The sequence below is a fragment of the Poecilia latipinna genome, unplaced genomic scaffold (genome assembly GCF_001443285.1).
Source record: "Poecilia latipinna isolate Pla-1442-1.1 unplaced genomic scaffold, P_latipinna-1.0 Scaffold3835, whole genome shotgun sequence".
Taxonomy (NCBI): domain Eukaryota; kingdom Metazoa; phylum Chordata; class Actinopteri; order Cyprinodontiformes; family Poeciliidae; genus Poecilia; species Poecilia latipinna.
In genome coordinates this window covers 1-14700 of record NW_015116451.1, presented here as the reverse complement: position 1 = coordinate 14700, position 14700 = coordinate 1, and the positions used below count along the sequence as shown (strand labels likewise).

General features: G+C 44.4%; 2 protein-coding genes across 4 annotated transcripts in view; one reads left to right on the top strand and one right to left on the bottom strand.

Annotated features, from left to right (window-relative positions):
* lamc2 (laminin, gamma 2) overlaps positions 1 to 5222 on the top strand; it is a 20703-nt gene extending 15481 nt beyond the window's left edge. For all 3 annotated transcript variants that reach the window (XM_015024854.1, XM_015024853.1, XM_015024855.1), the window contains 10 exons: positions 146 to 351; positions 489 to 568; positions 654 to 791; positions 1241 to 1385; positions 1474 to 1623; positions 1736 to 1847; positions 2095 to 2291; positions 3536 to 3694; positions 3785 to 3884; positions 4178 to 5222. In XM_015024854.1, the coding sequence (XP_014880340.1) occupies positions 146 to 351; positions 489 to 568; positions 654 to 791; positions 1241 to 1385; positions 1474 to 1623; positions 1736 to 1847; positions 2095 to 2291; positions 3536 to 3694; positions 3785 to 3884; positions 4178 to 4431 (1541 nt within the window). In that variant the 3' untranslated portion in view covers positions 4432 to 5222. The remainder of the gene's footprint in view (positions 1 to 145; positions 352 to 488; positions 569 to 653; positions 792 to 1240; positions 1386 to 1473; positions 1624 to 1735; positions 1848 to 2094; positions 2292 to 3535; positions 3695 to 3784; positions 3885 to 4177) is intronic.
* A 2053-nt stretch (positions 5223 to 7275) lies between these two features.
* On the bottom strand, positions 7276 to 13770 carry nmnat2 (nicotinamide nucleotide adenylyltransferase 2; the record flags this gene model as incomplete). Its single annotated transcript, XM_015024852.1, has 10 exons — positions 7276 to 7781; positions 8181 to 8248; positions 8456 to 8557; positions 9117 to 9193; positions 9360 to 9404; positions 9763 to 9843; positions 10283 to 10409; positions 11758 to 11836; positions 11942 to 12009; positions 13651 to 13770. Coding segments are annotated over 10 exons (870 nt in total), but the record flags the coding sequence as incomplete, so codon positions are not given.
* Positions 13771 to 14700: the final 930 nt, after the last annotated feature.

Genomic DNA, 14700 nt, shown 5'->3' with positions numbered 1-14700 from the left:
GCCAGATTTACCAATATTTCATTTTATAATTTTTTTTATCCGATTACTCGATTAATCGTAATAATCGATAGATTACTCGATTACTAAGATATTTGTTTACAACAGCCCTAAAATGAAACCTTTTCCTGACGTCTGACTCCAACAGATCAGGAGAAGTCGCTGCAGACTCGCCTGTCGTCCATCAGCAGCCGTCAGCTGACTGAAGAGCAGCAGGTCCAGAACATCTCACAGACGGTCAAACACATCGGTCAGCAGCAGCGGACCTTCAAGTCGAAGGTGCAGGAGGTCGAGACGCTGATCGGTGCCATGAAGAAACTTCTGGACGAGGCAAAAACCAAAATCCAGGCCGTGGTAAGAGCTGCTGACCAGGAGTGGGACGACCTCCAGAGTTTCTCCTGATGGGATTTTAACGTCGTTGATGTGAAGCTGCAGAACGGTTCCTGTTTCCTGTTTCCTGTTTCCAGACGGTTTGCTTTGTTTCCTGTTAGGAGCTTCCTGTCCGCGATGATCCGCTGACTTCAGGCTCGCTGTCCTCGCTGGTGCAGCAGGCGACAGGACTGGCTGATGAGTAAGATCTGAATCCGTTTAATCTGATGAATCTGCTTCTCCTTCATCATCATCATCATCATCATCATCACCGTTTCTCCTCCCAGACACAAGACGGCGGCGGACTCCGTGGAGCAGACGGCCAACGAGGCTCTGAGCGACTCCAAGCAGAGTCTGGATCTGGTCCGGACTCTGATGAACAAGGAGAACAAAGTCAAGGAGCTGATTGGAGATCTGCAGGATCTGTGAGTGGATCCTCAGATCCCCACTGTGGGTCACCGCTGACCTTCACCCAGTCTGACCTCATCCTGGACCTCATGAGGTTTAGAGCCAAAAAGAAAACAGAACAGGAAGGAAACTGTCCAAAATGTCCTGCAGCCGTTTCTCGTCTGCTGCAGTAAAGATGTTTATGATCCTAACAGATTAAGATGATAATCTGAGATCAGCTGCCGCCTCTCAGGGCTCCATCCTGGGCCTTTTCCCTTAGACTCATTTCTAAGGAATATAGTTTTATTTTCATTGGTTTACTGATAAACTCCACGTTCATCTTTATGTTAGATTTTATAGTCAGCTACTCTTTCTGAACATGAAACATTCGGTGGAAGCTGAATTTTCTGCTGCAGTAGAATCAGAGTTTCTGGCTGTTTTGAAGGATCTGGATAAAAACCTTGTAATTTTCTCCTGTTTTATCCAGATATGATAAAACCTCAGCAGATGTGAAGAGTTTGGAGAAGCGAGCAGGAAGTCTGAGTGACGACGCCAAACAGGAGACCAAGATGGCCGACAGCATGCTGAAAGACATTTCCAGGCTGGAGAAGAACCTCCCATCGTCGATGAAGGTAGGAGCTGCTGCACTAGCATTAGCATTAGCATCAGCATCAGCGGCTACTGAAGGTCTCTGAGTCAGAGGTGTGTGATGATGCTCAGGACGCTGTGGACGCCATGGCAACCAGGCTGGACGCCCTGAAGGAGGCGGCGCAGAAGAACATGTCCGCCGTGGACGATCTGCTGGGCGCTGTGGAGGACGACCGGACCGACGCCGAAGATCTGCTGGATCAGGGACAAACCGCCCAGCAGGTACCGACCAATCAGAAACCAGCAGAGGGAGCTCAATATTTCAGTTACGATGACAGGAAGTCGGTCAGGAAGCAGAAGCTGCTCCTCTGATCAGCTGGACGTTTGTCTGCAGGAGTTCAACGAGCTGCTGGACCGGGTCAGAACCGCTAAGGCTGAAACCGACAAGGCTCTGCAGAGCGTCGGCCCCAACAACGACCTGGACGACACTCTGAGCACCTTGAGAGGTACGGACCCCCGCGGCCAGCAGGTGGCGCCGTGGGACCTGTTAACCCTAACCCACCTCCGGTTCTGGTGGTGGAGCTCACCAGAACCGGGCTTCATCTGGTACCAGGGAGCTGAATTACTACCTGTCAGAACCAGTCAGAACCAGTCAGAACCAGGCAGCCTGTTAGAACCAGTCAGAACCAGTCAGAACCAGTCAGAACCAGGCTCCCGTTGGTCTTTTCCTCACTCGTCTGTTTGTGCCTCCAGGTTTTGACCAGCAGATCAGCGACAGTAAAGCTGAAGCCGATGAAGCCATCAAGCGTCTTCCGAACATCGACGGCACCATCCAGGCAGCTGTGGGTAAAAACGGCCAGGCCCAGTCGGTTCTGGACGCGGCGTCCAAAGATCACGACGAGGCGATGGGAAACATCAACGCGCTGGACGGCCTGGCTAAAAACCTCCAGGTAAAAACAGCAGTTAGACTTTAATGGAGGACAAACTTCTAAAGCTAAGCAGTACCTAGCATAAACTGAGGTTGAGCGCCCCCTGCAGGCCGAGGAGCAGCTGCAGTTTGGTTCAGGATTAACAGCCTGACTGCTTTTCTCTGGCTGGTTTTTAGTTTTTATTTTCTGACAGCAAATCAAATGTTGTGACTATTGATCATAAAAATAATCTGAGAACGGCTAAAGCTACGCGAGGCTAAAGCCATTCTAAGCTAAAGCTATGCTAGGCTAAAGCTATTCTAAGCTAAAACTATGCTAGGCTAAAGCTATTCAAAGCTAAAACTATGCTAGGCTAAAGCTATTCTAGGCTAAAGCTATTTTAGGCTAAAGCTATGCTAATGTTTCCCTCATCATAACTCCTGTCTCCTACTATTTCCTCTCATTCAATAAAATCTTCACATGAAATTTGAAGCTTTACTTGGACTAGGCCTTGTGACCATAAACTGTGTTTTTGTTATATACAGTAGAAAAATCCTTTATTATCCTCAGATTGGAAATTTAATTGTAACATCACCAAACCAACAGAAAATCAAAGCAAATATATTAATATGCAAAATGTAAAAACATAATGAAGAATAAAATACAACATATAATTTTCAACATAAATACTGAGAACATAAATATACATATATAAATACTGAGTACATAAATATACATATATAAATACTGAGTGATGTTTCAGTTGTTTATTTAAAAATACAAAATGTTCAGAATATTTGATCTTCAAAAACAAACTATTTACTATTAGTGACAATGAAAACTTTCAAACATCTTTGAAAGAAAAGTTGATATTTGTTGGATTTTTAAACCTCTGACCAAACGACCCGGCATCAGGAAGGTCAAAGTTCAACCGGGTTTTGGTTTGTTTCAGTAACTCTGCCTGGAACATTTTACAAATTGTCTTTTACATGTAAAACTATAGAAAGTATAGAAGACCCAACCTGAAGCTCGGTCCGTTTCAGCAGGTCGGCCCGAACGCTTCAACTCAAAACGGATCAAACTTCACAGGAAACAGATTATTAATATTTACATCACAGGATGTTTTTATCAAACTGATGGTTCTGATCTGGGTTTGGCTCTAAACTCTCGTCTGTTAGCCTGACGTTCACCACGACGTCTGCAGAGAATCTCAGGAGTTTTGTTTTCCTGGGAGACATTTTCTCCTCTGGGTTTCTGTAACGTGAAGTTCTGGTTCTGTCCGTCAGAACACGGCCGGGTCGCTGCCGGATGCTGGTGGTTTGGTGAGCGAAGCCGACAAACTGAACCAGGAGGCCAAGAACCTGAAGGCCGGAGCGGAGCGGACGGCCGAGGGTCTGAGGGACGGCCTGAAGGAGGCGGAGGAGCTGGCTGCTGGAGCCCAGGAGGTAACCATGGCGACCAGGAGCGATCAGATGATGGAGCAGGAGGCGGAGCAGGAGGCGGAGCCGAGGGAGTAACAGGTGTTTTCGTTGCAGGCGGCTGCCGGAGCCACCGCGGCGCTCGCCAACGCCAAGCAGAGCAAAGACGCCGTTCAGGAAACGCTGAGATCCGTCAGCAACATGCTGGCCAACCTGAGTAGGTTCTGCTTCCTGTCCGGTCCAGTTCTGATGAGCTGCAGGACCCAGTACAACCCAGTTCTACAGAACCCAGTTCCCAGTTCACTAGGTCCATTAAAACCCAGTAGAACCTGTTAGAACCCGGTAGAACTCAGTGGAACCCGGTAGAACCCAGTAGAACCTGTTAGAACCCGGTAGAACTCAGTGGAACCCGGTAGAACCTGTTAAAACCCAGTAGAACCTGTTAAAACCCAGTAGAACCCGGTCCGTGTCGTTCCTTCATGCTGACCCGATTCCTCCTGCCTCCCTCAGACTCCGGACCCGTTGTGGACGAGGAGCAGCTGCGGAGGCTGGAGGAGGCTCTGGGCCGGGCCGAGGCGGAGGTTCTGGTCCGCCTGCGGCCGCAGCTGGACGACATGGAGGACCAGGAGGAGGCGCATCGCCGCCGCCTCGCCGCCATCAACGCCGACATCGACAGCATCCTGAGGGACATCGCCAACCTGGAGGACATCCGGGACAGCATCCCTGCTGGCTGCTACAACACGCCGCCCATCGAGGAGCCCTGAGCCGCAGGGCGGGGGTCAGGGGTCGCAGGGCAGGGGTCAGGGGTCGCAGGGCAGGGGTCAGGGGTCGGGGGTCGCAGGTCAGGGGTCGCAGGCTTCAGACGCTCCAGAAGGGGAACGGTTTTCCTCCTCCTGGGAGTTTCCATCTGCTGGTGTTCATATCAAACCCTCCTGAGGAACCGGTTCTGGTCCGGATCGGTCGGTCCGCTCTGCTCATTTTAGTGTTCAGATTATTTTTCTACAAAATAAATAAAAACAACCGAACTTGTTGAGGACAACAAACCCTGGAGAACCGGCTGACGTCTTTATATACTTTATTATTTTACGGTCAGATGTTTATAAAATCAGTTTATCAGTTTTTACATAAATTCTGCATTATTTAACAATCCACAGTTTGAAACTTTAAAGTTTTAAATTGAATTCGTCCAAACGTTTCCATGTGTAACCATGGAAACGGTGGCTGTCATGGCGTTTCTTAGTGTTCAGGTTATTAAAACCTTTTTTTCAGTATTTATGTGTGAATAAGGAGAGAAAACATTTTAATTTCTCCACTTTCTGCAGGTTGTGGGAGCCGCTGGAACATGAATTTATAGATTAACAGATTATTGTTGCTCTGTGATGATCAGTCAGATGCATTTTTTTATCTTTTCTGTATTTATACTTGTACAGATTCATATCTTTTGCTGATATGAAAAATGTTTTTCTTTAGTTTTGTTACAAAACATGTTGGATCACTGAACAACAGAAATATTAAGCTTCCTTATTGATTTCTAATAAAATCAATTTCAAACCTTTGTTTCTGTTTAATCGCGTTTTTATGTTTCTGAGTTTTGGATCCGTCTTCATGTCGGTTCTGTGAGAAACGATTTTCATTTCACGTTTAACTTTTCTAAATTAAAAATTCTGTTGATTTATTTTTGCTCCTTCAAAACAATGTTTTGCTAAGAAAGATCAAAATTTTATCTCGAACCTACTGTAGTTTTAGTTTTAAGGAATTAAAGTATAGTAAGTTTTACTACCAGTAATTTATTCCTTAAACATGAGTTGTGGTAAAAATAGTTTAGTTAAATCAATAAAACTTAATGATTTTGGATTCATAAAGTTCATTCAGATATTTTCATGTAAACTTCAAATAAATCCAATAAAAGCTGTTTACTTAGAAGAAATACTTTATTTGGCCAGCAGAGGGTGTAAATGTAACCACAGTTGAATAAGACTCAGTTATTAAAGCTTAAATGAAGATAAAAATGTTTTAGTGCATTTTCTGTTTCATTTTCCAAACATCCTGAAACATTTTGACTAAATTTACATCCTGATCCATAAAGACTCGTTAAATCGACACATCGAGTTCAAACAGAAACCAGGCGGAACGGACCGGGACCAACATGAACACCTGGAAACACACACACACACACACACACACACACACAGACACACACAGACACACACACAGACAGACACACACACACAGACACACACACAGACAGACACACACACACACACACACACACAGAGATACACACACACACACAGACACACACACACACACACACACACAGACAGACACACACACAGACACACACACACACACACACACACACACACAGAGATACACACACACAGAGATACACACACACACAGAGATACACACACACACACACACACACACACACAGAGATACACACACACAGACACATCGGTACATTTGCAGTGAATAAAAAATGGGCGATGTTGGAGAGGATGATCTGAAGCTACGATTTCCTTATATCTATATTTATTATAACTATTTTATTTTCCAAACACGATCACAACAGACCATAATAATCTAAGGAGGGAAAAACATTCATGCCAAAACCAAACGGTCAGAAAAAATCATGCAGACGGAGAACAGGAGCAAACCGAGAGAAAACGTCCTGAAAACGTACAGAAGGAGCTTCTTCATCACCACCACCACCATCATCATCATCATCATCATCATCATCCTCCTCCTCATCATAAAGCCTCCCGGCTCAGCAGCTCCACCTGCTGGTCAACACATTCACAGTTCTGTGGCTGAAGGTTCTGCAGGAACTTCCGGGTCTTCCTCCAGAACCTCATCATGTTCTGATCAGAACCTTCTTTATTTACAGGCCAGTGGGAACGGCTCATGTTTTATAATTATTCTGGTTTCTGCAGATTCATTTACTGTTGATTCCCTAAGATACTCTGATGAGGAAGTGACGCGTTGCTGCAGCTGAAAACGGTTTAAAATCATTAAATTCACTAAATGTTCTGCTGCTTCCGTCGGTTTGAAGAGGAGATTACGGATTAGACTCCGCCCACATCAGATTACCGCAGCCACAGGGTGGACTGTCCTAAAGGAGGTCAGAGTTCATGAACTTCATCCGTCATGCAGTTCATATCTGGCAGCAGATTTCTGGATTAGTTGTTTTAATGTGGACGATGAAGCTTTCTGTCTGGATTAGGATTATGGGATTTCTTATCTTAAAGTTGGAAAAATCAGTTTAACAGCCTCAGAAGTCAGAAATACGCCTCATCCGACCCTCAGATCCAATATGGCTGCCATGCTAACAACATGTAGCAATAGCTTACAGAGTTTATATATCTACGGGTTGACTTCTCAGTAAATCAGCCTCTGATGTGACCTCTGACCTCTGACAGACTGATCTCTGGTTTCAGCAGGTTGGAGGGTTCAGAGGAACCAACAGGTTCTGGTTCTGGTGGTTTCACCTGCATGTTTCTGGGTTTTGGACTTGAGGAAATCCTAATGAAGTATTTTGTGAATTGGCTCCGATTGGATTGGACGGATTCTCCACCAGGAGATTAATTTGATGTTTCATGGTTTTCTGCAGATTTCAGACTAAATTCAGTCAATCAGAAGAAATTATGAAAGAAGTTTTTTCTGCAGACCTGATGCATGAAACCAGAGACCCTGATGCAGACGGGGAGTCACACTGAGCATGCCCAGAAGTCTGCCATGCATCTCTGACTTTTAAACATAACTTAACCCCCCCACCTCCCCACCACATGCCCCATTGCCCCCCCATGGTAAAGTCACATGACACAGACGGAGGAACTGAAGCTCCTGTTGGAGCTCAAAGAAGAGTAAATGTTGACACAGAAGACAGACAGGTTTCAGTTTTCTGCGGGGTGTCGGGGGTGGGGGGTGTTTATATAGATGGTAGCGTTAGGACCCCCCCCCCCACCTCGTCCTCCATATTGACGGTGCGGGTCTCATGCAGGCGGATCCCTATCCCGAGGCGTTGATGTACAGCTGGCTCTGCAGGATGTAGTCGATGACGGGCTGACTCAGGTAGTCGACGACGTGTCCGTCTCCGTGCTGCAGGGCCAGTCTGGGGGGTAAATATGGCAGTTAGGGGGCAGAACCAACCATAACCCTAAACCTACTGCAGGAATCAGCTCTGGTCCAGGTAACGCCTCCTACAGAACCGCTGAATGGTTCTGTGACCACAAACATGAACCGTTACCTTCACTTCTCCTTTGAGTCTTTATAATTTTTCTTTAAACTTATCTGAAGAGATTTAAACGTTTCATATCAACCAGCTGTGGAAATCCTATAGTTCAGTTTTTATTTCAAGTCTATTAGTGATGGAGAAACTTTGTTTGGACTTTCTTGGACCATAAATCGACGTTTCAGAGACGAACATTCGATGGAATACCTGAACGCGTTTCACAGAAAGCCAAAGTGATCGGATCAGGAGATCAATACGGCCATCGGTTCTGTCACCAACCTGCTCTTGGTGGAGCTGACGATGGACATGGGGTGGTGGGTCGCATCCTTCACCACGACGATGTTGTCCTGAACACAGAAGATCTTAGATGTCAGCAGACATTCGCTGGATTTTATGACCAAGCAGAAAAGAGACAAAACTCTGAGACGAGGACAAAGTGTCCAGAAACGGACGGAGAACCGCGACCAGAGGAAACACACCATGGTTCAACATCAGCCTGGTTCTCACCAGTCAGTATTTTGTCCCTCTTGCTGCACCGTACTGCAGAAACCCACCTTGTACTTGCGGAGGATGGAGGAGTGGTTCATGATCCTCTCTGTGTCGACGCCGTCACGAGGAACGACCACGATGCCAAAATCACCAACAATCACCTCCATCTGAGAGCAGAGAGACGACCTTCAGGGTCCAGAACCAGGTTCAGGTCCAGACCTGGACCAGGTCCAGCCGGGCCGGACTCATCTCAACCTCAGGGTGGAGCCGTTAGTCAGTCCATTCAGAAAACCAGCTAACTAGTCCTGGTTTCATCTCCAAATAACCAACAGTAACAGACAAAATCATCAAATTCAAACCTGTTTACAGATATAGACAAACAAGAGGATTTAAAGGTATTTACCCACTTCAAACAGCAGGGGGTGCTATTTCTAGCAATGCAGATATTTAGAGAAACATGCTGGATCTGTCCTGAGTTCAGATCTACAAACGGTTCATTTAAAGGATCATTCCAGAGTTTCCATCTGGAGTTTTTATCATAACCATAAAAACATGGATGGAAACAAATTTAATCTTCATCTTCTTCCCCGAATGTCTGATTAAACTAAGAGTTTTTTGTTTCTATTGAGTCTCGGCTAACTGAGGGGAGGGGCTACATGTAGTTGGGCGGGGCTACATGTCGGTGGGCGGGGCTTATGCATGTGGGCGGGGCTACATTGTGCTTACATCACTGTCCTTCCAGAGGCCAGGGATGCAGAAGGACTCCAGGAGATCACTGCCACACAGGAGCAAGATGCGCAACTCTACAGAGGACGGACAGGCAGGGAAAGAGACAGACACGTCCTCAGTAAACATGGCGTTTACTCGCTCAGCGCCGTAAGCATCATGTTTACTGGATCCCAACAAGACCAGAAGGAGTTCAGACAGGAAGGAAACCAGAGGATCCGCTCAGGTCTGGAGAAAACTCACCAATCTCCTCATATCTCACCGTCGTCCCCAGGTTGGCGTTTTCATCTGAAGCACAAACACAGATTTCACTCTGACCTTTCAACTCCAGAAACTCTCCTGCACACTGATAACCAACCGCTGCATTTTATCAGTCAGACAGAATAAAGTCAGTTTAGCACTAAGTCTCTGATAATAATCAGTTTTATGCATTTTTGTCTAATAGGCAACAAAACCCGACGCAGCCAGACTGTGGCTCTGACCGAGTTCATCTGTTTCTGCTTTAACAACCTGGTTTGATTCCAACATTCATGTTTTCACATCATGTTGAACTTAAAACTCAAATTCATTCAGTTTCCCTGGTGGATGAAAATATTAAATCATAATTTTCTTCAGCAAAACATGAAATAAAATCAGATTTTCTCACCAACAAACGTGAAGCGCTCCATGTTGGGTCGGACGCAGCAGATTTTACCCAAACTCTCACTGATCTTCCCCCAAACTTTGACTAGACAGAAACAAAAGGTTCACATCAGAAGTTCGACTGGAACCAAGAGGCCAACAGTTTCCTAATAATGATAAATTTATTATGATATAAAGTTAACCAGCAGCAACACTGACAACATCAGGCTCAACTATCAGAGTTTAATGTTCTAACAAGTAATTAATTATTAACAAGAGACATTTTATTCTTTTCTATTCTAGTTTATTCTACTCTGTGCTGTAGCTCTGATCTATGCTATGCTAGGATGTTATGCCATGCTAGGATGCTATACTATGCTATTCTGGTCTACACTATGATAGGATGCTATGCTATGCTAGGATGCTATGCTATGCTATGCTAGGATGTTATGCCATGCTCCTCTATGTCCTGTATAAACAGCTGTAACATTCTGCTGCTCCGTTCCTGCAGCCTGACCCCGGCTGACCACTGGTGTTGGACTCACTGGCTGTGGGTTTGTGGTTCATGTTGTTGTGGTCCTGGTAGATGGGCGGAGTCTGGTTCTGTGGCTGACCAATCACAGGGGTGGTGGAGGGCGTGTTGACATTGGACAGGATGCAGCCAGTGACTCTCTGAGGGGCAGAGATGCTTTACAGGTTTGAACTAGGCCACACTGGGCTCCCTGCCTCTACTCAGATGGAGTTTCATCTGATCTATCCGACGTGGATCAGATGAAACTCCATGTTTAAAATGTCTATAAAGCTCAGTAAGATGCTGTTCTAACCAATGACAGGTGGAATCTACCGTTGGATGAAACCAGTCCCAGGTTTAAACTGGTCTCACTGGTTTTATCTGGACCTGGTCAGAAAAAACCACTGGTTTCTGTTCTGATTATTTTATCCAGTTATTGTTTGGTTTTATTTTGAGTTTCATCATTTTTCTCTTTCTTTACTCAAACTGTTTCATGTTTTTCTTTCTTTTTATAATTTTATCTTCCTTTGTCGTTTCTTCACAGCTTTTTTTCTCTTTCATTTTCTTTGTGTTTTTGCGCAGCAGTTTTTTTTTCTGTTTATATATTTTTTAGGATTCATTTTTCTAGCAGGTTGACGTTCTATTTCCAGTATTTAGAAGCTTATACTTTTATTTTTACTTCTTTTCCATCAGTTTTCTTCAGGTTTTGTTCCTTCCTCTGATGATGTTTCAGGTCTCTTTTGGTAATTTGTGTGATTTTGTTGTAACCTGTAAGTGTCACAATGTGCAGTAACTGGTGGTGAGGAAGACACGATGGATGGTTGTAGAATGAATTATGATGTTTTTAATGAAAAATGTCAGAATACAAAGTCCAGGCAGAAGGCTAGGAGCTCAGAGACTGGTAGCTGACAAATGTAACGAGACGACAGAACAGACATGAGACGAAGAACCGGCAAGGAACACGAGACACAGCTGGGATTAAATACAGAGGGAAACCAGGGAACGAGTCACAGCTGGGATTAAATACACAGAGGGAAACCAGGGAACTAGTCACAGCTGGGATGAACCAAGGCTAGCCGACAACACGGAGACTCAACTGAACACAGAACCTAAAATCAACTTACAGAAAAACCAAATCCTCACAGTAAGTTTTTATTGTGGTCACTGCAGTTTTTCTGATTTGCTTTTGACTTTTATTTTGTCTCCTGTAGTTTTGTTGCATCTCTTTGCTATTAGTCTTTACAGTTTTTAATCTATTTAAGGGTAAAGTTTTGTAGACCCTTGACCCCATGTGACCCCTCATCCGTTCATCAGGCCTAATTATTAATCACTTTACAAACATAAAATCCTCCTTTAGCTTCATTCAGTAAATGAAATTCTGACTCAAAGTCAACATAAATTTGTTTATGTTGACTTTTGTTATAAAATGAAAAGTTTAAATTTCTCGATGTGACCAGAAACAGACCAGTAAACATCCAGTAACCAGTTTGTGAGCTGGGAGGGACTGACCTTCATGAGGTCGCGGTGGTGCTCCAACACGCTGCAGGTGGTCTGCCAGGTGTCCTGGTAACACTCCCAGGGGTCCACCCTGCAGGAGCAGCACCACTCAGAGCCGTTAGAGGAACAACATCACATTCTTCTTCATTGAGAACAGAAACAAACCGGCTTTAACAACATAACGTGATTGTTTCACCTGATCCAGTCAGACGTCTGGACGGCCAGCTGGCACATGGTGAGGCGATGGCGACTCGACACCAAACCCTGCAGAGACACAGAACCGACCATCAGGAGGAAAACCTGCAGCTCTGAGAGGAGATGAAACCAGAACCAGAGCAGAACCAGACGGTTTTAATCTGGACCTGGTCAGAACAAGGACCAGAACATTTCTCTACTTTATCTTTTAAACCTGGAGCTTCCTGTAGATTTTTCATCTTGTGATACTGAACTGATCAAACATGGAGTTAATAAGGTGAAAACTGACATGGATCAATAATTAATGATCAATCTGCTCATCGTTCAGCGGAAAGAGAAGAAAAGGAGCAGAAAGTTTTTTCTGCTGCATCAATAATTCATGTTTCTGTGGAGGCAGAAAGAAAGTAGGACAAGATTTCATTAAACCTGCAGAGCTGCAGCTGCAGACACCGAGGAACGACCCGGCAGAACCCGGTTCTGATCCAGCTGGGGGAACCCGGTTCTGATCAGAGAGGATGGAGGGAAACAAACAGAACGACCCGGCAGAACCGGGTTCTGATCCAGCTGGGGGAACCCGGTTCTGATCAGAGAGGAACCAGGTTCTGATCAGAGAGGAACCCAGAGGACCCGGTTCTGATCAGAGAGGAACCTGGTTCTGATCAGAGAGGATGGAGGGAAACAAACAGAACGACTCGGCAGAACCGGGTTCTGATCCGGCTGGGGGAACAGTCCTGAATAAAGATCGGGTCGGAGCGGACCGATCCACTCCTGGTTCTGACTGTAATTCACCTTGAATGTTTTTCTCCTTCACAGAGAATCAAACATCTGAAACCTGTTTGCTGCAGATGATTTAATAAAACAAAGTTTTGATCTGTAAACATGAGAGTTTCACCGCCTGGTGAAATTAATATCACTCAGTTTGTATTTTACATAAAACCTCAAATTACTCAGAAACATCTAAAATCAAATCAATCCAGTCATTTAAATGGATTCTAATCAGATCATTAAAGTTTGAAGCTAAAGTTAAACAGCCGTTAAATCAGTTTATTACTCCAACTGATATAATCCAGGCTTTCCAGCAGGGAGTCAGACTCCAGGCCGCTGCAGCTTTTAGATGTTTCTCTGCTGCACCTGAACAGAATAATCAGGTCATTAAGGCTCTGGAGATCCAATCCACACCAGGAGGCGATGAAGCCGTTTCATTCCAGTGTGGCTCATCTAAAACCTGCAGGACAGCGGAGGACTGGAGTTTGACTTTACAGCAATCCAAGCATGTGGAGACAGTGGAGAGGAAAAACTAGAGAGGTCATCTAGAACAGATGACCTCTGACCCCAGGGGAAAACACAGCATGAGTTTCTCTGAAATGTTCCTAAACTTAAAAAATCAAACTTTTCATATGAAACATGATAGAAATATTTTCTACATAGATAAAACGCTGCAGGTTTGTGGCTGTTGTAGAAACTGATGATGAAGCTGAAAGGACAGAAAAAAACTTTCTGTGGTTTCAGTTAATATTGTTATGAAAAACAAAAACATTTTAATTAAAACTCTTCAGATTTCTGGAAGCTTCTGCTGGCCGGTTATTTATGCTTTCAGCTGCAGCTCCATTATTCTGCTGCTTCACTGGAGGAAACACTGCCACCATCAGGGCACCTTGTGAACTACAGCAACACGGATTAGATTATAATCTGGTAAAGTGATTGGCTTACAGGTTTTCCGTAGGAGTCGTGAACCGGTGAGATGATTCCTCCGATCACGATGAATCGTCCCGTTTTGTGCAGATATTCTCTGGCTTTTTCTGGAGGAACAAACAGAAACAAGGAGCTGAACTAAACCTGAGGTTTAAATAAACACAAAGATTTATTAATGTTTACCAGGAGGAAACGATTAAAAAGGTTTTTAAAGGAAACAACGATGTTTAATCAACGCTTAAACATCTGGTTGAACATCTGCAGACATCAGAACCGGATTCAGCTCCAGATGTTGTCTGTTCATATCTGTCCTATTTAAATCCTGGATTCATCACAGCTGAAGCTTCAGGTTTAAACCTCATTTTTATTTATCTTTATTTATTCAGGTTTCATTAAGATCAGGGTCTCACTAAAGACAGATCTGATTTTATAACAGTAATAAATGTTATCAGGTTATTTTACTGAAACATCCAGAATTAATCAGGTTTGAACTGGACAGACTTGAAGAATCTGTCAGATTTGGTGTGAATCAGATTTAAATCTTGTTTTGTTTTTCTGGTGACTTCCTGTTTCTGAATCATTCACGCTTTTATATTAAACTTCTGTTTCCTGCTTCTTCCCATTTCTGACGTTTTAAAAGGCGTTTAGTTGGAGAAGAACCCAGAAGGTCAGAGGTCAAGGAGAACAGCTTCCTGTTGGATTCATTTCATTTCATCTCATTTGAATCTTTTACTGGTTCTGGACCTGAAATCCCAGTCCACCAGTTCTGCTCCTCCAGTTGCAGTTTCTAACAGTATATCTCTGTTTTGACCCAATCAGAAACTGAAGCTGCCTGATAATTAGACACACCTGGATGGAGGAGGAGCTTCAGGCCACGCCCCCTTTCACTGTAAACACCTGGTCTGATCAAATCCAACCAGGATGCAACTTTATGAGCTTAGAGTTGGAAAATATGTGTAAAATGATATATAACCTCATATCTGTGTGTATTACTCTGGGTTCTTCCCACAGTCCAAAAACATGACTGTCAGGTTAATTGGTTTCTCTAAATTGTCCCCAGGTGTGAGT